A 26559-nucleotide genomic window follows, 5' to 3' on the forward strand; every position below is an offset into this window, starting at 1 on the left:
GACAGTGTTTCTCTGTGTAGCTTTGCGCCTTTTCTGGAACTCACTTTGGAGACCAGGCTGGCCTCGAACTCACAGAGATCCGCCTGCCTCTGCCTCCCAAGTGCTGGGATTACTTCTAATAATATTTTGTATCATACTATTTTGTTGTATTAGATGAGAAATTAATTCACTTACCACATAACACTAAGTACAGAGTGTCAGCCCAGGAAATTTAGTATGTCTCCAACCCATCTACTAGTTAAAAAATGTGGAATACTGGGTTGGATAGATAGTTCAGTTGTTAAGGGCACTGGTTGTTCTTCCTGAAGACTTGGCTTCAGTTCCCAGCATCCACATGGTGGCTCATAACCACTGAAACCTCAGTTTCAGGGATTCCTATGACTTCTTCTGGCACCTGTTGGCACCAGGCGTACATGTGGTGCACAGATATACATGTAGACAAAACACCCATACACATAAACTTTTTAGTTGCAAAAAATCAAAGCTGAAGTAGATTTCTAATTTAAGTTATAAATTAAAAAGTAAAGTCTTAAGTTTTCTAAATAATCATTTATGTGTGTATATGTGTTTATAGTACTTTGAAATACAGTAGATTTAATGTTTTAAGCAGAACTGGTACACATTCATGCTTATAACATGTGTAAGTCAAGTTTTAGATTAAGTGACTTGTACTTGGCTGACGGTAAATGTTATTACATAGGATGTATGGGTGAACTGTAATATACCGAACTGTCTATCATATTTTGTGAGGATGAAATGTGTCTATGTCTTAAAGAGTGTAAAATGTTATGGTTTTCAGTGTCATACCTGAACCAAGTTCATGAGAGTATCTCTGAAGTGTCCCGAAGTCTCTGAATAAATGTCCTCTTGAAGGTTATTGCTGTATTCTGGGCAATAAAATATGCACGTTAAAAGCATGTCTTACTACAGAACCCCATATCAATGGGCTTCACATAGCTAATGCTACTTAATGTTAATGATGAGAAAGCCGTTAGTCAGTTTGCTTTTTTTTTTATTATCATAAACTATGTCAAAGACACCTGTATCCTAATGGTAGCATCAACCTAGGTCTGTTTTACTGAAAAGATAATTTTGAGCCAACTTTGAAACAGAACATTGGAAATCACTTCACAGTCTCTCATTCTGTAGGTCAGGGTTGTTTATACCATGCTGCAGACTGTGAGCTGGGCTAATCATTCTCCAAAGTGCTCCATCTCATTTTAATATTCCAAGTAAAAGTCCTTATTTTATTCCACTTGGAAAAGTCTTGATTTTCTTGAGAGCATGAGGGTTGACTGTGCAGAATGCTCAATGTTCTCAATACACATTGGGTCAGAAATCAAGGCATTACACATTTTTCGATATAAAAATTATCATCTTTTTTTATTTTAAAACGTGCAAAGGTTTAATTTCTGAAGTAACTTGTTGGGATGGTGACATTTAGGTAAAGTAAAAAGATGTATTTGGTGAGCAATGTTCACTGTTTGCTGTATTTTGTTATATTCAAGGTATCTCCTGAGTAAAGGATCACACACCTCCAATTCGAGGTGCTGGGCACTTCCTGGCATACTAAAGCATTTACTTCATAGATATTTGTAAACACATTTAAAAATTAAAGGAAAATTTGCTAGACTTCCTAGGGAATTGTTTCATTTTCAACGTGATAATAATTTTTATTTAAAGAGGAAATTGGTTTTGAGTGTATCCTATTCATTATATTTATTGGCTTCCATATTTTAGTCTTTTGATTGATATATAATTGTTATACATATTTATATGGTACAATATAATGTTTCAACCCATGAGCACATTGTGTAATCCTACCCACCAGTTATTATTATTTGATACAACCACTCCTCTCTGTTAGTTACATTGAGGTTTAAAACACATTATTATTATTGTTCTTCACTGTCTTGTTCAGTAGGCTGTTAGAACTTATTTCTCCAATATATGACAGTGTACCAGTTGATCAGCCTCCCTATCCTCCATCCCACCTACTCCAGGGCTCCGAGGAAACCCTCATTCTACTCCAGTGAGTCATATTTCAAACATCATAGTACCTGTCGTGACTAGTCTTGGTTGTTATCTTGACATATCTGGGAAGAGGGACCCTCATTTAAAGAATTAATTCCTTCAGACTGGTGTGTGAGAATGTCAAAGTGGAATTTTCTCAGCAGCTAATTGAAGTAGGAGGGCACAGCTTAACGTGGATGGTGCTTTCTCTGCACAGGTAAGCCTGGGCTAGACAAGATAGGTAATTGAGGAAGGCAGGAGAATCAAGCCAGTAAGCAGTGTTCATCCATAATCTCTGCTTCCATTCCTGCCTTAAGGTTCCTGTTTGAATTACTCCACTGACTCCCATCAGAGATGGACTGTGACCTGTATGTCAAATAAATGGCCCCTTTTCTACTTGCTTTTGGTCAGTGTTTTATCAGAGCAACAGATAAGTAAATCAGAATGGAATGAACATAAAATGGAATACTTTTATATGTTACTTAAAAAATGTGGTTGTACATGTGCCTAATATATACATGTTTATGTATTTCCTTACGTAAGCAGTAGGCTTCTCGCATCTGGAAAATCTCCCCACTTGTTCTTGAAGCTAATATTTCAATGAGGCAATTCTCATCAGTGCCTGCACCCTAAGAGTCAGAGAGAAACATGAAGACACTTTTATTTAGAACAATAGACTACTTTCTGTACAATAAAAGAACAAAGCATTCATGGCATTCTTAGAGGGGGCGGAGGGGAAAGAAAGTGCATTCAGGATCAAAGTCAGCTCGCTATCCGGTCTGTGTCAATTCTCCACTGTTTGATATGCCTGGAAAAATGATGTTGTCTGCAGGGATTTTGTCCCTTTACTTAAAACAACAGTATGGGCACTACTAATCAGCATGGGAAACACACTTTCCGTTTTCCACTTTCCTCTGGAGTAGAATTTGAAGCTCCACGTTCTGCTGGAATACCAGCTCCGAAGCAGTTTGAAATTAGAATGCAGGTCTCATAATTGATCAGGTACATCTTGGTGACCTGTGCTTACATCCCCCTGGCTATGGAACTGCGCTCAGATTGCCTCAAAATTGGAACTGGCTGTGTTTGTTCTGTGGGATCTTTTAGCATCCAAGGTAATGATCTGTGGTCATGGGTCTTGAAGGTCTTGAAGCACATCTCTTTCAGAAAGTCCTTGGGACACCTTACCATTTTGTGATGTGCTGAGAAAGCTTGCTGGCTCCTTCTCAACAATCACATATGACCTCATTCTTGCAGATTTCTTCCACATAGTTTCATAAGAAATGGGGGATTGGCATGTGAAATTTTGAAAAAGTGTGATTAGTTGGAATTCCTCTGGATTTTATAAAATCACTATTCTGATCAGGAAATGTTATGGCTAAAATCCATGTATCTTTAATTTTTTGTCTCTTGCCTCATCTCTGCCACACATTGTGGTGATCTGATCTTTGGCAAGCATATTATGGAAGGATTTTTAACAGTCTACAGGAGTTTAATGCCAGCATTTGAAAGAAGTCAAAGGACCCCCAGTCCCCATGTTCTCATACAATAAAATCTGCAACAAACCTGTAATTTATTTCATGAAAATGACTTTTCTGTAAGATCTTAATTCTTTAGAAGTAAAATTTTATTGCATCCGAGCAATACTTTCCATATGTAGTTAATTTAAATTGTCATGGATATTTTGTCCCTGATTCAGTATTTTACTTTGCTCCTGAGTTAAATGTTTATAAATAATTTTAGAAGATTCTTGTGATTTTAAATTTCAACTTGAGAATGCATATAGAAGAAAGACACTGTGAGCAGCATGGAAGGCTAACTTACTCATTCCTGCTGGAGCTGAGCTTGGAGATGACTGAACTTGGAGACTATTTATATTTGAGTCTCTACACCCAAAGAATAGGCTGGTCCCAGCCTCTTGACTCAGAGACTCCTTTTTCTAAGAAAGCCTCTTTTACCAAAGTATTTCCATGGTTACATATTAAATATTCTTCTTTACCTCCCCAATCATATAAACTGCAGGAGCATCATAGGGAAGTCTCTCTGTTGAAATCTGAGCCTGTCCCTGTCATAGGTGTATTATTGGATCAGCCTGCATCTGATGCACATATCTTATTGGGTCAATCACTACCTTCATGGCATGCCAGAGTTCATGAGCGTCATAAGATGGTGGTGGATACATCAGGCCCACCATCACTTCTTTGAAGTGGGATGAAAGTTGCTCCTTCAGATCTGTAATCAGGTCCTATGGAGAAAAAGTTAAACATAAAAATTGTAACACTCACCAAATGCACACGAGAACTATGACTGTGAGGCATCTTCTATGAAGATGTCCTTTCTATATCATCCAATGATAAGTGTGGTTTTGACACACATATACCCTTGGGTTACACCAGACAATGGATTCAAGCATTTGCAGTGAAATGACTGCTTTAATCACATCTATGAATGACCGAGCATGTGGAAATTTTAGTCACATCAGCTACTTCTTTTTATATTCCTCAACCCACATGCCTCTTTTTGTTTACTTGTGAAAATAAACATTGAACCTGACAACATTTCAGCTTGGAGTCTTTGGTTTTTTGGGTAGAACTAATGGAACCATCAATCCTAAAATTATTTCCTCGTTATACAAGTCTCTTTTAGGAGGGTGTACTTGGTTATTTAATAAACTAAAAGCTGACAGAAATTGATTTAATCATATAACAGTCACATTATTTAAGATACTGAATGTTAAATACTTAAAGAGAAAAAATAATTCTATGTTCTAGATCTTGGAATGCAGGTATAAAATATTAAATGGATACTTTAGATTTTGCTTTCTGTTTTTCTGATATACCAAAAAATTAAAAACTGCTAGAATCCATTTCTGAATGTTTATCAGGACAATTGAAAGATATTTAAAGTTTATTATGTTTTGTTAAAACCTGTCAAGTGTATCTAGGTCTATTGAAAATAGTGCAATTGTATTTAGTATTTTACACTATTACTAAGGCATAATGAACTCTATTAGAATAAATTCAAACTAGTCAGACTTTATTTACAAGGCTAAGAGGATATCAGAAGACATAAACTTGAAGGACAGTGAAGACATTGGCCAGGGTAAAGTAGAATGTACGTATGAAGTCCTCAAGCTAACTTTAAGTCAATATCAAGTTGGTTTGAAATCTAAATGTATATGGAGACTCAGATATTGTTTATTCCAACATGCTTTCAAGTGCACAGAGACATGTTCCTGGAAAAATGAGGATATGAACAAAGTAGATGGGAGAGTGTGAGGGTCTAAATCACCACTGTTTATTGCTGCTATCTTCCAGAATGGACCTTGAGGATGCGAAAAGAATTTTGATTCACTGCATCAGTCCTATAATTAGCTGCAAGTAGTGCACTGTGTACGTGAGAAATAAGAGACAGTGCCTGGATGTTTTTTTAAACAGTTTTGCTGTATAGCCTAGGTTGGCTTTGGATTCACTACCCTCCTGGATGAGCTACGATTACAGGTGAGTGCCACCATGCCTAGGTAGTCTGTTCTGTAATGGTATGCAGGGGACGGGGAGCCTAGATGGTGAATACAGCATATACATTTGAACGAGGAGCTTGTGATCTACAAGATATGATGCAGTGCATTGAAAATGCGATTGCAAATGGACAAATTGAGTATGCCATTTGGAAGAGATAAGGATGCTCAGGCAGGTGATGCAACGGTGTAACACTTGAACACTTGTAACACTCCTGGCCCCCCAGCCTTCCACTAAACCTCAGTTGATTCCTTATTTGACACCCGAATAATTTTGAATTTATTATATTATAATCATCTGGGTATTTGATAAAACTTTATATGCGTATATTTTTCCAGTGTCTATCGACACACGAATTGCCTCAAAAGACTTTTAAACTCAGGATTTAGCTATATGACAGTGTTGTGTATACAACATATAAATAGAACATATGTAATATGTAAATTAATCCATAAAATAAAATAATAAGCAAATACATGAATAAATAAATGCGGAAAAGAAATAGCTTTCAATTATGTGGAGAGAATAAATGTACTATTTAAGTTGAAGATAATGTGAGCATTCCAAGTCTTTGATTTACTCTTTAAGCACTTTTGTTTGTTCTCTGAGATCTCTGTATCTCTGTTCTCATCCCATAAGTATACAACAGCATCTTTAGTTTATACATTATACATATTCTAGACAAATATCAAATATGTATTTCACTGCAAACTGAAGTTAAGATTGCCACTAGATGGCGATATATATCTATATTTTCAGTGTGTGTGTGTGTGTGTGTGTGTGTGTGTGTGTGTGTGTGAAAGAGAGAGAGAGACAGAGACAGAGAGAGAGACAGAGAGACAGAGAGAGACAAAGACAGAGAGATAGACAGAAAGAGCTACAGTAAGTTAGTTTTTAAAAATTCAGTTGAATAACAGTTTTAGTGAAAGAAGCCATATTAAACACCCTTTACAGTCACTATGCTATAAATGTTTAAATTATTAGCATGAGGATAAAAGAAGATTACTAAATTTCTTTGTATTTTTATCCCTCTGAGTAAAGAAAACAACAGCCCTTCTCACAAGATTAGCATAAGCATTATAAGGCTTTAGTCAAAAATATTTTTAACACTCCAAAATGTACTCCCAAAGTATTGATCAATGCTTGCAAGTCAGTAATCTTTAGCTATAAACAATGGCAATACAGTATGTCTTCCATCTTCTTGTCTTCCTCGTCTCCGTCTCTTACTGTCTCCCTAGCTCAGAGCTTTGCTTGTTGTCTTCCATTTCTTCTCTTTTTACCATACCCCATTGTCAGTACAGTCTGTTGTCTCTAACTTAGAAATACAACGTGTTCTGTGGGCTGCCCGTATGGCGATTCTGTAAGAATACAGCGGAGATGAGACGTTCCCATTACTTAGTGACTCATGGTTTCCTCACTTGAGGAAGTGCAGTCAGTCTGCGTTGTTCCTGCAATGACGTCGTCTAATGCCTTGCTCGGCCCCTGCGCTTGTTAAGCAGCATGTGCTTGCGATCTTAGAACTGGCCAACCATTGCAGCTTCCGCTTCTGTAAGCCTTGGCCGGGCCATCATTGTCTTTCTTCTACAGTAACAGAGCAGCTGTCTAACGAGCTTTCCTTCTGTGCTTACTCTCTGTATTCTCTTCAGCCGGGCGGTGGTGGTGCACGCCTTTAATCCCAGCACTCGGGAGGCAGACGGATCTCTGTTCGAGGCCAGCCTGAGCTACAGAGCAAGATCCAGGAAAGGCGCAAAGCTACACAGAGAAACCCTGTCTCAAAAAACCAATATATATATATATTCTCTTTAAACATCTGATGATAATGTTCTGAAAAAACACAATTCAGAAAAATCATTCTTCTGCCTTAAAGTTTCCCCCACGTGGAAGTAAACATCGTCATTCTTCTACATGGCTTACGGTTTGTCTCTGAAGAAAGTGGGCCCTGGATATGTTTATTGCACATAAATAGAAGTGTAAATTCTTTCCAGGTTTACAAGACTCAAGACACTTTGTGATCGCTTCTTGGCCTTCGTTGCTCTTCTCCCTGCTCCTAATCGGTCAGCTCCAGCTATGGTGGTCTTCTCCCTGCTCCCAATTGGTCTACTCTAGCAATGTGGTCTCCTCCCTGCTTCAGGAACAGCAGATCTGCTCTAGCATCTGACTTTGACCTTCATTCCTCCTTTCATGCTCTTCCCCAGTGTATCTCAGCCCTCAGCCTTCTCTGAAAAACTCAGAAAGCCACTTAGTCAGGCAGGCCCCCAGCACTCCACCCATATCTCATCTACCTTTGTCTTTATTCCACAGTACCTACCGTCTTCAAACCGACTTATTTTACCAAGTCATGGTCCTTCTTACCAAGCCATGGCATGGCTCCGTCGTGGCAGAGATTTGACCTGCTCTATATTCATGGCTCTTTCATCAGCCCATGGAGCTGTGCCTGCTAACTACTAAGTATTTATAAAATAAGAACAAAGAGAGCAAGTGAATGGATAGGGCAACATGTAATTCAACCATGATTTGTTTGTAGTCATTCTTGGCAGTTTGAAAATAAACAAGGAAAGCAATCTCTGCTCCCAGCAGCCTCCCATGAGTGGAGGGTGCAGAAATCAGTATAATAACCAGGGCACAGTGCACAGCAGGGCGAGGCCTATCGAGGTGGGAAAAGCATGCTATTATCAGGGCACCAGGAAGGAGACTGTGCCTTCAGCTGTGAAGATAAATATTGAATTGTATGTTTAAATAAGTATACTTTAAAAGTTCAAAGAGGAACATTCAAATCGGCTTCCTAATTAGAGCCTTAAATTCTCACTTGGAGTCACATAAATAACTTCTCAGGTGCAACCTTTGGAGTGTGACTTTCCCCAGCTTCCTTGCCTCTGATTTCCTCTTTTCTCAAGCCTTGCCCCGAAGCAGGCTCTGCCGGAATCACAGCTTGGCCTTCCATTAAGCTAATGAGTGCTTGCTTTTCAAATTGAGCTGTTCGGTGCCACCTCCGAACCGTTCTGACCACTCTGATTAAATTAAAAGTAAAACGACAGTTTCTCATCCGTGATTTCTCTTAGTCTCATCTTCTAATGGGTGGAACGGGGTCAGAGGTGGGAATATGACATCTTCCTTGTTTGGATAGTCTCAGGGGAACTCTTTAATATGCTTTTCATAAAATACGGCCTATTATTGAAATACTCAAAAGGCGAGCACATAGAGTGAAAATCAGAATCTGTCTTAATTCTGTTCACTGTGTGACCTCTGTGCAAACACACAATTGTGTTTCATTACAAAGATGTTTGCAAAAGTTGTTGTGTTACTTTGTTGCAGTAAGACAATGTTCTTCCAAACAGCTGCAGCCCCACAGATACTGTCACATTTCATTTAAGGTCTTGGGTTTTAACGGAAGCATGGGTTGCTTTTTTTTGTCTGATGAGAATGATTATTGTTCTTCTAGAGTAATACAGCACACTGGAGTTGGAACAGTTTGGATCTGGAATGTTCCTCGGAGGCTCACACATTAAATGCTTGGTCCCCAGTATACCTCTGTTGGGAGGGGATGGAATCTTTGTGAGGTGGGACCTGTGGGAGTTTCTTAAGTCATTGGGGGCATGAGGGTGGAGAGACACCAGTCCTTTCCCTTCCTTTTCCTTCCCTTCCTTTCCTTTTCCTTCCCTTCCCTTCCCTTTCCTTCCCTTCCCTTCCCTTCCCTTCCCTTCCCTTCCCTTCCCTTCCCTTCCCTTCCCTTCTCTTCCCTTCCCTTCCCTCCCTTCTTCTTCCCCCTGCACTTTCCTTCCCAGCTGTGAGATGAGCAATTCTGCTCTGCCACATTCTTTCATCACGATGCTGTGGCAGCTCACCAAAGGTCCAAAATCAACAGGTTCACTTGCTACTGCATTAAAACTTCCAAAAGTGTGGGCCACTATAAATGTTTTCTCTTTATATGTTGTCTCAGACACTTTGTTAGAGTGACAGAAAACTGACTAATCCAAAAGGTGCCCCTCTCAATACAAATATAAATATAACAAGCATTCTCTAGAAAGAATTTGCCAGCAATGGAGAGAGGAACACTTGAAGAAAAAAAAAAAACCTAGTGGAAAAATGGAAAGTAGAAGATAAGGAAATAGGCTGACTTTCAAGGTGACCTTGAAAATGCCTGAGGGAAAGCAGGTATTAGTTCTTAAAATTATTTGTTTTGGATATTAATGTGAAATGTTGGACAGTACATGCAGATAGGAAAATACTTATTGGGTCATTTGACATAGGTAGCAAAGTCATGTAGAACTGGACTATGGTTATCCAGGGGCATAACCAATGCTGTCTTCATAGTTCTGGTGATTGGGTTTGCCCCTTTGATGAATTAACCTTGCTACTCACATTTGAGCTGTTAGGCTGATTGATTTGGCTTAATGCTTGAAAATTATAAATTATGTGTTTCGTTGGGTCTGTAACTGTTGAAATTATTGTGATTTCTGCTAGTACCTTTGATGTCATTCTTACAGCCATCTGGAGCCTAGCCAGTAATTTAGCCTGCATCCCCCACGTTACACCATTGTCCCCAAGGTCTGCCAGCACGCTGGATATCATAAAACACACCTCATCATCAGCTAGGTATCTACTGAGGTCCTCAAAGTCTCACATGTCAAGGTTTCTGTCGCTTGCCAATCTTGTGACTTCTGTTAAATTTGACATGATTTTTCTGCAGAAAAGAAGTCAGCTCACAGGGCATTGCCCTGTACTCCTGGCCAACTATATTCCTTTTTGGAGCTACCCACAGTTGCAAATTTCCAAGTCACAGTGCTGCTATTTTAGGTCTGTTTTCAGTCCCACATTAACCTGGTCCTTGAGACTAATCCATGTTGTATTTTAGGTTTTCTGGACTGACCATGTTATGTGTTTGTTTGTAGATTTTTGTTGTTTATATATATATATATATATATATATATATATATATATATATATATATATATTTTTACTAAAGCATGCCAAAAATAGAGTAGAATCCAAATATTTCATAGATCTACAATGTTCTGCACCAGCTATGTGCTCTTAATTGATCAACCTAGTAAGAATTCTGACTCTGTTTCCCTTCTTTCCTTTTGATGTGCTCAGCTCAGTGGGACATTTGGTCCCCAGGTACAGTAGCGCAAGGGAAAAGTATCACTTCCTTCCAGTCTCCCCTTGACAATGCTCATAACGAGGGGTAGCAAGGTTATGCAGATTCACACTTCATATTAGATATCCTAACAGTACTATTCCTGAGCCTGATGTTCATTTTTTTTCTCCTTGCTGACCCCTGGGCATAATGTTTGGTCTATACTTTTATCCTTACTGGTAGCCTACCCAAGGTGGGCACAAGAATTCTAATGTGATTCTGCTTTACCTACTTGCACTCTGTCAGGATTCTTGTAGTCCTGGACTATGTAAGAATAATTTCTATTCTGTTGAATATACCCTCTCTTTGTAGGACATATTGGCTTTATGGAATATTCTAAAACGACCTTGTTCCTCCCACATTTAACAATTCCAAATAATAGTCCTAATTATAAGTTGGAGATAATACAACAAAAGATAAAGTTAAAGCTACTGAAATGGAAGTTGACAGGTTTCTGTCGGTAAAGCAAGAACAATAGCCTTGCTACCTTGAACAGGGTTGGACTACAGTATCGTGACCTTGGAATGCATTCACAGTGGCAATAGCTAAGATTATTACAGATGATAGGCCCACCTTAGACGTTCTTCTTATGGCCAAGGTGAAAATAATTTCATATCTAATACACCACACTGAATGACCCAGATGAAAATCCAAGCCAAATAGAGAGTCGGTGTTAAATTTGAAAAGAAGAACACTTGAAATTTTCAGATTTATCCCTGATGACATGTGGAATTGTTAGCTCATTGGCTCTAGGACTCAGTGAAGGTATTGTTAGGTATAATATGCCATCTTACTTTCTGTGTTGTGGAAAATCCTGTTTATAGGAGCTTTAATGAAGATTAAGACAAATTGATAATCTGGCAGATTTTGTTGTTCTGAGTAGTCAGAACGGATTACATTTGATACAGTCATAACATGTATCAGTTGTTGTCAGAGTTGCATAGAAACTGGGGTTAAAGCAGGGAGGTGGCAGTACTCTCACAGTCTCATATTTATAAATATTATGAACAGTGAGGCACTGGCAGCCTTTCCTTTTGTCCTGCTTCTCTAAGGATGTTTACATAATGCTGTGAAGACAGAGGTAAGATCTCCCTAAAAAGTAAAGGTAGTCATGCATTCTGCCCATTTTAAAGACTTTTGTTTTCTGAATTCCTGTGTCTCTTGGCTACAATGCAACCCATCACATGAGAGCATCTTCACATAGTTCAAGGAACTATTGCAAACAGCTGAGACGTGTGTAGTGGGTAGCCATTCCAGCTTTGATCTGAAAGTTCCAACCCCCATTGAGGCTTTGGTACTTGTCATGCCTACAAGACGGGGCCGAGAGAGGACCCTGAAGACCTGAGATCCGGTTGGGCCAGCTCTCTTGGTTCCTGGACCCTGGATGCTGTAGGTAGACTTAGCAGAGTTCTCCAGAGAACACCGCCAGACTGCACCACACCTTTCCCAGACCCTGTTACCTATCCATTCACTTGTAAGTTACCTCACAAAATAAACCTCACTTTTAACTACGTGGAGTGGCCTTAATAATTTCACCAATAGACATGTTTGACTGTTACTAATGATAGCACTGAAATTTCTTTTGTCTTTCACTCAAGAGTCTTCTGTACCAACATCCATGTCATCTTGGTTGATTAATTTGCTGTCTTGTAAATAAATTAAAATATTACACCTTTTGTAGTTCTTAGTGCATATCTCTAAAATATATAGATATATAATTTAATTATATACATCTATATATAATTACAATTACAAAAATAGTCATCTTATATAAAATATAACTATGTATTTAAATAAAACATTTTCAATCTATTAGCATAATCTCAAGAAATCAGTAGTATAAATAAACAAATGCCTACATATCAATATAAAAGTGCAAAATGCTGAAAGAAAAACATATAAAGAATGCAAAGTGCTAACGGCAAAGAGGCAACGTCTTGTTTATAAAAGAAACATGGAGAGATACCCACCATTACACTTGATCAGGGAAAAAAGGTAAGTTAAAACTGCAGTGAGCTTTCGGTTACAACTGTATCATGGAGTGGTTAAAACTGCAGTGAGGATTCAGTTACATCTGTACTATAAAATGATTAAAACTGCAATGAGATTTCAGTTACACCTGTATGACAGACTGGTTAACACTGCAGTGAGATTTCAGTTACACCTGTATTAAAGAATGGTTAAAACTGCAGTGAGATTTCAATTACACCTGTATGACAGACTGGTTAACACTGCAGTGAGATTTCAGTTACACCCTTAATGATGAACTGGTTATGCTGCAGAAGCTTCATATAATCCAGTGTTGCTGATAACTTAAGAGGAACAGGAATCATAATGCATGTGGGTAGAAGTGTGAATTTACAGAATGCCTTACATAGAGATCAACTGAAGCACAGTGGGGCCACTTTTAATGCAGGAATGACTATATGGTCAGTTTTCCACTCTTTCTTCCCCTCTCCTCTTGTTCCTCTTTCCTGCCTTAGCAGATACTGTTTAAGTCATTCCAAAGAGAAATAATTTCAATAAGGAAACTGCAGAAGTGATTTTCTGAATTTGTGGAACTTTGATATTTTTAGAAATTAGAAATTATTTTTCTTGTCTGTTAACTTTCCAGTTGTTTTTTTTTTTTTTTTTTTTTTTTTTTGGTTTTTTGAGGTTTCTCTGTGTAGCTTTGCGCCTTTCCTGAAACTCGCTCTGTAGACCAGGCTGGCCTCGAACTCACAGAGATCCGCCTGCCTCTGCCTCCCAAGTGCTGGGATTAAAGGTGTGCACCACTGCCTGGCTAACTTTCCACTTTTATCAGAAGGATTATTTAACTCATCTTAATTACTATTAGTTATTTGTAAAATATTTATGTATGATAAACTATATAATGAAGCTCAGTCTTTGGGCTAAAACTACATCCATTGCCCCTTTTCAAACTAGAAGTGAGGTCTGAAGGAGGAAGTACTCTTCTTATAGGAAGGAGGACCATGTATAAAGTAGATCAGATAATTTATTTATTTATTTATTTATTTATTTATTTATTTATTTATTTATTTATTTATTTTTCGAGACAAGGTTTCTCTGTGTAGCTTTGTGCCTTTCCTGGAACTTGCTTTGGAGACCAGGCTGGCCTCGAACTCACAGAGATCCACCTGCCTCTGCCTCCCAAGTGCTGGGATTAAAGGCATGTGCCACCACCGCCTGGCATGATCAGATAATTTCTAGAAAAGTACTTCCTAGCTATATTACTCTGTAGGTATTGATATTTTTAACCATGGAACTCAGAGACAAAAGGGGAAAGTGTATTTCAGAACAAGGTGAGTTTGAAGAAATGAACTCTTCATAATTCACATCTATGTTTATAGTACCAATGGAACTAGACAGCTTGGACTGCCATAGCAGGATACCAAAGGCCTAAATATTAGAGCTTCTGTCTCAGAATGTGGAGGGCAGAAAGTCCAAAGTCTTGGTATGCAGGTTTGGTTTCTATAGAGGTCCATTATCTTGGTATGTAACCAGCTACCTCCTTTTCATCATACATACAACCTTGGTCTCTCTTTCTGTTATGAAAGAAGTCCTACTGGACTAAGGATCTACCTTTTTTTTTTAACCTCAACATCCTTAGAAATCTATTTCCAGATATAATCACACTGGGAGGTAGGGTGCTGACATATGCATTTTAGGGATCATGATTCAGTCAATACTGTCAACCATTTCAATGAGACTGTGGTGGGTGCTCTGGATAGACTGGTGAATAAAATATTCTTTCCTTCCTGGAGATTGTATTTCAGAGGGAGGTGACATGTCATGAACAAGAATGGGTTGATATATTAAGATGGTAATTGTTGTGGACACACACATACAAGAACAGGAGAGGGAGTTATGGGTACTAGTATATGCCTTGGTGTCAGGGACAAGGATAGAATCTCTAGTTAGTGGAAAAATACAGACCCCCATAAGACAGGGAACTAGATCATCTTACAGTCAGGTTGCCTAGCAACAGGACATTGAGGCAGAGCCCTTGACCCTTTCACCCTGTAAACATCCTATACAAACATCCTTAGCTTGCCCCACCTTATGCAGATGACAGCTTCTTGCTCCCCCCACCCTGCAGAAACTATATAAACCCTCTTGGAAAAAAATAAAGTTGCACCTTGATCAGAATCCAGACTTGGTGTGTTTCCTTGTATCTCCTGTCCCTATCATTCCGTCCTTAGGGTGGTCGAGAACCTGTTGAAGCCCTGCAGGCGGGGCACCTTGGGGTGGGTGACTTTGTCAAATATATTAAACTTGCTGGAGTAGTTGACATTGAAGAAAACCATGAAGAATGTGGGGTATTCACTGTCTTTGACAATTCTGGTACATTCTTAGTTGAGAACAAAGGGCATTAAGGAGAGGCTGTGGAAGGCACAGTTTAGTCACATGATTTTGTTCTGGGCATGCACAAAATTACACAACCAATACTGTGCTTAAATGATCGATAGAAATCAACACATTTCAGAGCTGACCATTCCTGTTACAGCTGAAAACTGGGAACAGGAATTGCTTTAATGCTCCAGTTGAACTCTTTGTGGAAACATTGTCTGGTTGTCACACTTGTCATGGATGAGCAAACTTCTCCCCATCTCTTGGGTCCTGTTGCATTGTTAACAGCCCAACACTTGCTTTGGTGGGAAAGACCAGTGGGTAATCTCATTATTTATTCTGACAACTATGCCAAACATAATTTTCTAGGCTGGCTTATACTTTAAATGAAGAACTTCTTCCATATTAGACCTTGGACTGAGTTCTAAAGGGAAGGTACAAAATAAGCCAGTCTATTTTTTTTTTTAGATGTTACAGCGAACTTTGTAAAACATAAATACAAAGCAATAGCCAGTATCTTTATATAATGTACAGAGACCCCGGGGACTCAAGCAGGAAGCACCTAGTTTAGAGCAGAGAGCACATGGTAAGATGGACAGCTTTTCAGGAGCACCCAATGTCTGATTGCAACTTATTGGAGGAGTTTAGCTATGAGGTCACTGCCATTCAGTAGACATTGATCAAACAGTCTTGGTGTGAAGCAAACATTACTCTCTGGCAGAACAAAAGTTATTCAAGTTAGCACACTGGTAAAGAGGAACAGATACAAACAAATTCATGGGTTAGGTTCTACTGAATTTGAGGAGTGGGTGTCCAGTGTCTGGAAGTTTTATGGGTACAGTTATGGGTACAGTCATTGTAATGAAAACCAAGGCTCCTGAAGACAGATGAAGCAGCATGACGAAAGATGAGGAGTCAGGCAGGAGTGCTGTGAGAAACTACAGATCTTTCCTGGAGGATACATTAATGGTAATGTATGTATATATATATAATGGTATAATAGAGAGCAAGAGTGAGAAAAGGAGGAGAGGAAGAGGAAGGGAGACAGGGAGAAGGGGAGAGAAAGGAAGAGCATAATGAAGATGCAAAATAAAAGTGAAGTAAGAAAGGCTTCTCATACCATGAGAAAGGATTCAGGCTTGCGCCGTGCACACATAGATATTTATGATGGAGAGTAGTAGAATCAATGTTAGAAGAATTCTAGGTTTTGCTTCATTTTTGGATTGAGGTTGAATAGTGGACTGGTCTAGGCACAGAAGGGAGGTGGAGGAGAGACTAGAGGTTTGGTAGAAGGAATCAATTAGGATTAGTCTGGGCAGAAAAACCATGATGATCTAAGTCAAGAATATGTAGTGGAGGGAAAGAGAAGAATGCGAGGGGAAGATAAATAGTAGGGCTTGACAACTGACGGAATGACAATGGTACTTCTGAGGTGACAGACAAGCCAGGATCTGTGTTGTCCTACTTCTTCAGCAATTTAGTGGTCAGCCATGACATACCAATTGTCCAGCAAAAGAACAGGGTAAACAACTCTAAGATTTTAGTGAAAAGGGTTTCACTCCAGGGCAAGTTATTTTCCAATGGGTTTTAAATTCCTTGCGTCTAAGGAACTTATGTCTTATTTTAACCTGCTTTGTCATGATTTTGCAGTGCTCGATACACAGAAGTTCTTTGGCCTAAATTAACTTGTCATATGAAAACCTAGGTTGTAGGTACACCTTTGGATTAAAAAAAAAATGTTCCCTAGAAATACCATCACTTACAGTCCTGTGCACATTTAGATCATCTTAGATTAACAACTGTACTATTTTGATTATGTTTACATTTTATTTGCAAGAAAGTTATTCCTGGGAGCACATGCTGAGGTAACAATTTCTTGTGGACAAAAGGTATACTGTCTCCTCCTTTGGCTTAATTCAACATATCTCGCCACTCACAGAGCTTTCTGGATCATTAACCATTCTAAAACTCAGGGATACCTTTTGTTGTGAGTGTTATGGTTGTTCAAAGGCTGAGCTTTAGAGACAGAGTCAATTTATATGGACTAACTCTGCAGAGAAAGTTTTATGAGAGTGTTTCATCGATAATGTGCAGTTGACAATGTAATTGCTATTTCAGGCCCTTTTGGCCTGAAGAGTTTTTGTTCTGAATCTGTGGTTTAAATGCATAACAAAAGCAAAGACTCCTTAATGGTACTTGCTTTGAAATTAGAATGTGATTACTTTAAAACATGGATAGTTTTATTGCCTTAAACTATTTTTAAACTGCCATTCGTTTTTTAATGGTCTCCATCACTGCATGCTGCAGAGAAGAAAAGGTGGAAGAAAATTCACATTGGCTCAGAGCTGGATGAGGACCTGCAGAGAACTGGAGGAAAAGATATTATTTTTTGACCCTGGTGATCATTAGTTCTCTCTATGCCTCCCCTAAAGCTCCATATAGGCGTTCCCAGCTCAACACTTAGAGCATAATTGGACCAAGTGGGATAAAAGGTTACCCAGCTCCTCATTTGGGGGAAGCTCTATGAATTGGAAAAGCACAGGTAGACACTGTGTGAATATACCTCATACATATATATACGTTTCATGATATGCTCGTGTTCCTTGAAACATGTAAGAACAAGACAGACCGTTTTTAACTAACACGGAGTTCAGAAATGTGAGACTGAGGAAAATAATAGGTCCATTTCTCTGAGAAGGGTGTTGGTGCTTGGGCACTTGTCCTAGTAACAGGTCAAGGTGAAGAAGTCTTACCCTGCCATACATGCTCTGGTAGGCCCCAGCTATCATCTGCCGCTGTGCATTGCTGCGTTGCGTTAGGATGTCGATCAGCATGTCCTTATTGCAGTCTAGGAAGGAATCAGAACAGAAAATTCAGGAAGTTCTTTGACAGTAGCTAGGAAGACTCCACCCTTTACGGATTAATCATAACTAATGCGAAAGTGTTATCTCTGTTAGAATTTTATGTTTAAATACAATTGGATACCACATGCAATGCTTGCTGAATTCCTTTTTTTATTTTATAATTTAATTTAATTTTACATATCAGCCATGGATTCTTTTGTTCTACCCCTCCCGCCCCCTCCCCGCCCTGCCCTGCTTTCCCCCCAGTCCACCCCCCATTCCCATCTCCTCCAGGGCAAAGATTCCCCTGAGGATTGAGTTCAACCTGGTAGATTCAGTCCAGGCAGGTCCAGTCCCCTCCTCCCAGGCTGAGCCACGTGTCCCTGTCCTGAGTGGGGGTAATGAAGGGCAAGGGTCCAGGGAGAGAGAGCTTAGGGGAGCGGGAGATCCCAGCTGGATCAAGAACAGAGAGGCAGGACAAGAAATAAAAGACCATGATAAATGAAGACCCCATGAGAATAGGAAGAAGCAAAGTGCTTGCTGAATTCTTGATGCTCCTCTCCCTCTCTGTCTCTCTCTCTCTGTCTCTCTCTGTCTCTGTCTCTGTCTCTGTCTCTGTCTCTCTGTCTCTCTCTCTCTGCAATTAGTGCTACTTATATACACTGCACTCCTTCCATCTAAAATCCCATAAGAAACATTGGAAGGTAAGGAAAATTTAGCTTTTCTTTAGCTATCTGGTCTACCCTCCTGAACAAGAGCCTCCCTGACTTTCAGGCCCATGAGTAGTAATTGAGCGCCACATCCTTCCTATGGTTCAGTCAAATACATGGTTCATAATGAACACATGTTCTGAAAACAGGGCTGCTTTTGTAGGACCCACAGAAGAAAGGAGAACAACCTAGAAGGAAATAATGAAATCACGAGGTATCTGCATAATTCAGTTGGGTGAAGTGATACTATCAGACTTTGGATGGAACATGGTCTCTCACCCATCACCTAGGCCATCTTTCTGGGTTGTGCATCCTCTACTTATTCACATCACAGTATTGCATTATCATATCACATCACAACATTCATAGCAGTCGTTTATCATGATTGTTTTTTATTATGTTGCATTTCAGAATAGAGTGACTAAAATAACTTTAACTTCTGCACCAGCTTGACTAAAATATAAACAGATTAATTTCTATCTAAAGCCTCAAGAACTCTTTTTTTCTTAGGGTATTTATCTTAGAAAACTTAGAAGTGTAAATGCCTTCTTTGCTATCTATCTATCTATTTATCTATCTATCTATCTATCTATCTATCTATCTTTCTATCTTCATCATCATCATCTATGTATCTATCCATCCATCTTTTTCACAAGACAATAGAAAGATGGATGATTTAGAAAAAGATAGGAGACTGTAAAGATATTTATGAATAACAAATAGAAGATTTTTTCAATGATTTTCACTGTGTTCTTATAATCATAATATTTATTGAGTTACTATACTCATCTGTTTTTGTTGCTCTGTTGAGATTACACACAAACTATCTCTCTGATTTACTTTGTGTTTATTAGTTTCTATAGCAGTTTTTGTTCACTTTTTATGAGATATTGTATAATAATTTTAAATGGATCTCAAAATTTTATTAAAGTGTGTTAATTAAAATACAGAAACAAAATACTGGTAAAGAAATGAAAGAGAGCCCATTACTCATTGACTTCATTAAAATGATAATAAAGGGACATTATAAATAACTCTATGTTACAAATTTTAATTGTCTAGATAAATGGATCAGGTCCTTCAAAGATATTATGTACTCAAACTTATACTAGGAAACTGACAATCTGAATAGATGTATAGCTATAAAAGAAATTGAATCAATGATTAACAGTCTGTCAGAATAAAAGTATTAATATTAGACGTTTTAATAATTAATCTGACAAATTTAAAAAAAGAAATACCAGTTGTCTACAATCTCTTCCACATACCTAAAATGTTCTGAGGCCAATCAGTATTACTCTAATGTTCGAACAAGAGACAGATATTACAGGTAAACTCCTGAACAAAATCCTTCAGGAACAAAGATGCAACCCCCCCCTCCAAAAAAAAGCCCTAGAAAATTGAATACAACAGTTTGTATGAAGAATTATTCATAGGTCTAACATTAGACAATCAGTGTAATCTATGTCATTAACAGTTTAAAAAAGCAAATTCATATGACTATAAGGAAAGACGTAGAAAAGGCATTTGACAAAATGCAATGTTGTGGGACATTTTGGTTGCACTCTTACACTCCACAGACTGACAATAAAATTTACTTTGCTACCAGCTGACCAAAATTGGCCATAGAGCTTTTAGAGGATGTATAGAGAGATGTAGAAAGCAGTATGGAGGGGCTTAGGAGATTCTCGGATCTTTTGGATCGAGAAAGGAGAGAGAGAGAGAGAGAGAGAGAGAGAGAGAGAGAGAGAGAGAGAGAGAGAGAGAGAGAGAGAAGGTAACTGGTCACTTCTCTGCCACTTCTCTGATCAATCAGGTATTTACCCAATATCTGATATCTGAGTTTTTATTGATAAAATAATAATTAGATAAACACTTCAACGAAACAAAAGTTCTAACCAAAGTATGAATCAAAAGAAGCTTCTTCAGTTTGAAAAAGCTCTGCAAAATCTATTGATTATTATCATGATGAGAAAGGTCCTTCAGCTGAGTTGGAGTATTTCAAAACAGATTACTTTTGACTTGTGTACCCCTTTGTTAAGTTTGAAGGATATGGGTTAAGAATAGTTTCAGTTTTCTAGTGTCACATGCAGATTTGGAAAATACACATGCTTATGGATTATAAAAACAAAAACAAAAACCCAGGCTGAGCAAAGTGCCCCAGCAAAGGCCCTAGGCTCCAAAAAGCCAGCCCATGCACTACAGACATGTCCCGGTTCGGTTCCACTGCCTGGGGGCCTCCCAAACAGTTCAAGCTACTCGACTGTCTCACTTATCCAGAGGGCCTGATCCAGTTCCATAGGGGCTCCTCAGCTATTGGTTCACAGTTCATGTGTTTCCACTAGTTTGGCTATTTGTCCCTGTGCTTTTTCCAATCATGGTCTCAACATCTCTCCTCTCTCTCGCTGCTGATTGAAGCTCAGCCTGGGAGGAGAGGACTGGACCTGCCTGGACTGAATCTACCAGGCTGAGCTGAATCCTCAGGGGAGTCTTTGCCCTGGAGGAGATGGAAAAGGGGATGGATGGGGGGGGTGGGGTGGCGAGAGGAGGGAGGACAGGGAATCTGTGGCTGATATGTAAAATTAAATTAATTATAAAATTAAAAAATACACAGTGGAAAATTCATACCAAAGTTGGTGAACACATACACACACAAAAATAAATAAAAACCCAGTGGGAAAACTTCAAAAAAAAAAAAACCCAGAAAAATCAACAATGACAACAAAAACAGCTTTTCTAAGAATGTAAATGTAGGTAAGTAGCTACTAATGGTGATGAGCTGAGAATTGATGGTATTATCAGGAGCTGCATGCCTAAGAAGTGCTTCCTTTTAGGTTGAATAAGTACGTATTTAAGCACCTTTCTACAATTTTTGCTAAAATTACTTATTTTCATATGCTTTAGAGTCCATTTTTGTTTACTTTCAGAGTTATATACTTAAGAATATCTGGACAAAACATTGATATTTGTCTTTTCCAATGGCACTTGACCAAAGTCAGCAAAATTGCAGACCCTTAATACATTTGAGACTATATTCTTGCTCTGGAATGCTTCCCCAGATACTATGCCATCTGACTCCAAACACTCTGAAATACGTCAGCCTAAATCTCACAAGCAAAATATTGTGACAGTCAAAATTAATCTGTGATAGGAAAGTTGAAACTGGAGAAAAGAATTTATTTATTCATTATTATTGTGTGTGTGTGTGTGTGTGTGTGTGTGTGTGTGACTAAATTGCTCTGCACTTCAGTTTTAAAGGAAAAAAATCACAGTTTAAAATTCTGAAGAAAAACCTGTTTTGTCTCTGTAGTTTTTCTAGTGATCATTGATGTTTTAAAAGGCATGAAATAGTTGCCAACTCCTAAAGCCGAATTCTGGAAACATTTAATACTCCATTATTTTCCTATGTGTGATATGCTATTCATGATTGAAATATAAAGATATGCAGGTGTGTAGTGTGCATTCATGTAAGTGAGAGAGGGAGAGAGACAGAGACACACACAGAGATAAAGAGATAGAGACAGAGAGGAGAGACAGAGATAGAGTCACAGAGAGAGATAGAGAGAGGAGAGAGAGGGAGAGATTCTGTAAAGTAAGTAACCATGTTCTGAAGTTAAGAGTTTGCTTTCTTATGCATAGGTTTAATTTTTTTCTGTAACTATTTCTTTCATATTGTCTGTGTTTATCTTCCTGCTCATTTAGAAGTGTTTTAGAAATGGGTTTTGTCCAAGGAAAATACATGAATATTTAACAGTTTTACATCGAACCCTAAAGATTAAAGAATTAGAAACAAGCTAACTATTTTCCTCCCTTTTTCTTGTAAATTCCTTTCCTAAACTCTGATCTTATCAGGTGCACATCAATTTCTTAAGCCAAATACCCCAATCTAGGAACTCACAGGTCAGTCTGCCGCTGCAATGGACAGGCAGAAGGCAAATGATTATCAAGGAGGAAGGGGTTAGGAAGAAAGGTGCCCAGGATGGCACAGTTGGTAGAGCCTGGGGTGCTCAGAGAAAGATGCAAAGAGGATGTTCATTTGGAGAATTTAGGTTAAAAACAGACCAGAGAAAAGAATAGCATCCCAGGCAAGAAGTACATTGGGACAATTTATGAGGTGTGAACAAACAGAGCCATCTGGGAGAGGAGGGTGCTCGATTTGGCTGCAAGAGTAAGTAGCGACAGAAATAGGCTATAAAGAAAACAAGTGCAAAGGTCAGGAGGATGCATTACTTCCGATTACATTTACTGCTTTGGAATTTTACCCGAGAGTCCACAGTGAGGCATTTGAGGGCACGAGGACATGAGGGATTCATTTCAGGATTTCAGACTACACAAACTGCAATTTCTCTTCGGCATCATAGTCTCCTATTATTTTCTTCTCCTTCTATGCTGTTGTGTCTGTCTTCTAGGGTTTTGTTTTTTTTAACTCTTGATATCATGTTACCACGTTGTAGAGAAGGACAATACAATAACCAAAGCAGGAATTTCCCAAGCTTACCAAATCCTTGGAGTGCTGCTCCTAGCATTTGGGCATCCATCACAGGATTGAAATTTGGAGCTGGGAAGATGGTTCCTTGGACCTGGTGGGAAAAGTCAACACATTGTACTAATTAAATGAAAAGTTGCAACAAAATTTTCTATATAAACACCTGCAGAAATGTATTCTACAAGTTTAAACTACTATACTACACTGACATTTATTAAATGCTGTAATTGTGTATTAAATATAGAAAGCTAATTTGGTTGAGTGTGTTTTATTCAGTAGCTTCCACTATGTTGGCATTCACCATCCAAATAAGAAACTGAGATTTTAGAACTAATAGTAAAAAGATATAAGAACCATATTAAAATATGCATTTTCTTAGGAACTGAAGACTACTTCATAGAAGCTGAAAAGAAAACCATATTGAAAGATTCATGCTATTCATCTGAATTATAAGTGTCATTCACTATTATAGCTGTTTTTTGGCACAAAAGAGAATCTATATCATATAGGAAAAATTAAAATACTTAAACATAGATTATGGAAGACCTAAAAATTTGAGGAATGTAGATAAGATTGAAATTACTTACCTGAAGCACTCAACTGGAGAGAAAACATAAAAACTGACCTCCTCATCTCTGGACAATAGTAAAAGAGCAGAACACTTAGGGAAGGTTTCTGACTTCAGACAGAGTCAGCAAAGACTTCCTGCCCTATGCTCATCCTCAACACAAGAGAGCTGTCAATCAGATATTATCAAGAACAAGGTCAGCTCTCTGCATTTGTTGTTGGTGTGTCTGGAACTGGGAAAATGAAAATGCTATTTCATAGTGAATGAGCCTGTGAGGATTTCAGAGCTCCTTCACTGAGCTGGGGCTTTGGGAATACAATGTTAAGTGATTATATAGCTCTCTAGTACTCATTGTCTAATGGAAGGTTAATCAGTTAAGCAGAACAAGACTGGCCGTAGTTAATTCTTAGATAAGTGTTAACCCAATGATACCAAAATATTTATTAAATGAGCACTAAATGCTCTATTTCCTTGAATTACATGTAGATTTAGTTTTAAATGATATTAGTAAATATGTAGTTGTGAATTTGAAGTAGATAACCATAGAGTAACTATAGTGTAAAACAGTCATATTTTATGCCAGAAGTACATTTATGATGGTAGACTATGCTCCTTCAGCATTCCCATGGACAGATGAATGCCATTAAAATAAGAACTGCCAGATACAGTGGTTCATGCTTGTAACTCTACCACCTGGGAAGCTGAGGCAAGAGGATTATGTGAGTTCAAAGCCAGCCTTATCCTTTACTGTTTGTAAACTCCAAACAGCCTGGGTTACAGAGTGAAACTCTTTCAAAACACCTCCTGCAGCCTTGAGGCAGGGGGAAGGGCTTGGACTTGCCTCTACTGGATGTGTCTCCCCCTGGCAGGCCTTGTCTTCTTGTGGGGAGAATGGGGGGTGGGTTGGGGGGGAGGCTGGGGGTCAAGAGGAGGGAGGAGGGAGGAGAGGAATCTCTGATTGGTGTGTAAAATAAAAAAAATCTTAATAAAAAATAAATAAATGAAATAAAAAGAAACAAAGTATCTAGTACTATAAAATCCATTCTTCATCTACATTGCTCCAGTGCATTTTTTTTTTTTTACAAATAAATTTCCAGTTAGCATCCAAGGTCTCAAGTTTATTGTACATGACCTCATGACCTCAAAAGAACATTCTCTTAGTCAATTCCCAGTTATAGAGGCTGTTTAGTAGGTGAAAACACAAGATTTTAACGCATATGTCCACCAAACTGTCATGTGGTGGGATTCTGTTAGGAGACAGACAGATATGTCTTTCATTTACTAAATTAAACCCAAGTAGCAGATTTTAATGTAAATACTTGAATCTTCATTTCTCAATCATTTTTATCTTATTTATTTTGTTTTTTGTGTATGTGCTTTAAATATATGTATGTGTACCATGTGTGTACAAGAGACTTCAAAGGTTAGAAAAGGATATTAGATCTCCAGAAGCTGGAGAGGGGTTATGGGATACCTGACATGGGTGCTGGGGAGAGAAACCAGTGTCTTTGCAAGATCAGCCAATGCTCTTAATTGCTGATCCATCTCTCTAGTTTCCAAATTTTCTTTTTAATGTTTCAATGCTAGAGGAATTTAAGATTTAAATATTGGAAGCAACAATCACTTTGCTTTAACTGTGAAATTATGCTGCTATCACTACATTTTATAAAATGCATGTATCTATGTATTTCTTTCACCAAGAAAAGAATTTATAACAGTGTATTGTTTCAGAGTAATATTAAGTTTACAACATATTTAGCAAAATGGGTATTGATTTCCCATTTCTTCCTACCTCCCCCTCTCTCATTATCAATATCTATCACAGTGGTATATATGCACATGCTCTCTCATTATCAATATATATCAGAATGGCATATTTGCTACATGGACCTACTTGATACATAATAATCTTCAGTCCATATTTTATATTATGGGTTACTTGTGGTGGTATACACTGTTCAAGTTGAAACAAATTTATAGAGGCTTGTGCTTATCATTATAACCACTGTAATAATACCACATAGCTGCTTCAATGTCCTAAGAGTCTTGCACATTTTCATCTTTGCTACATTAAATATTTTTTTGAGGAATAATTGAAAGGTTCCTTATTTTCTGCTGTGATAACAATTGAAAGTGAATTCGTCACTGCAACATTACTATTTACTACTTTAATGATCTTAATCTTGCTAAGTGTTATCAGCCAAATGAAAACTTACTTTAAGGTTTAAAAAGAGAAAACACAAAGCATTAAAAAAAAACAAAGCAAGAATTTCCAGTATGTCCATTTATATTCAGAATATTAAAGTCTTAGCTAGAGTAATAGGACAAGTGAAGGCTATAAAGGGGATATAAATAAGAAAGCAAGAAGTCAAAGTATTCTTTATTTGCAGATAACATGATTCTATATGTTAAACATACTTAATACTGAACCATAAAACTTCTATAGTTGATAAACAATCACAACAAAGGAGCAAGATGCAAAATTAATATACACAATTCTGTACCCTTTGATATGCTAACAATCAATATATCAAGAAACAAATCATGGAAACAATACTGGCTTATTTACTTTTCTATTGCTGTGGAGACAGTATGGCCAGAGCAACTTACAGAACAGAGTTCATTGGGGGTTCACAGTTTCAGAGGGTGAGTTCATGACTTATCATGGTGGGGAGCAGGCATGCAGGAAGACAGGCATGGCACTGGAGCAGTAGCTGGGCGCTCACAATCTGAGATGACAACTGCCAGTTAACTGGGAATAACATGGGCTTTGAAGTTTCAAAGCCCTACCCCAGTGGCACACCTTTTCTAACAGCGCCAAACCTAAGCAGCTTCACCATCTTGGGGCCAAACTTTCAAATATATGAGCCTATGGAGGCTATTCTGATTTAAACTACCACAAATCCACTGCCAATAGTACAAAAAAAAAGTCTTAGA

General features: G+C 38.2%; 1 protein-coding gene across 1 annotated transcript in view; it reads right to left on the reverse strand.

Moving 5' to 3' along the window:
• Positions 1-26559, reverse strand: part of Anxa10 (annexin A10) — a 58104-nt gene that overhangs the window by 18893 nt on the left and 12652 nt on the right. Inside the window, exons 2-6 of the mRNA XM_059244464.1 lie at positions 23067-23148; positions 17769-17863; positions 4142-4255; positions 2552-2642; positions 808-887 (exon numbers count right to left, since the gene is read on the reverse strand). Coding sequence (XP_059100447.1) covers positions 808-887; positions 2552-2642; positions 4142-4255; positions 17769-17863; positions 23067-23148 — 462 coding nt within the window. The remainder of the gene's footprint in view (positions 1-807; positions 888-2551; positions 2643-4141; positions 4256-17768; positions 17864-23066; positions 23149-26559) is intronic.

This window comes from Peromyscus eremicus, chromosome 17, assembly GCF_949786415.1.
Source record: "Peromyscus eremicus chromosome 17, PerEre_H2_v1, whole genome shotgun sequence".
Lineage (NCBI taxonomy): Eukaryota > Metazoa > Chordata > Mammalia > Rodentia > Cricetidae > Peromyscus > Peromyscus eremicus.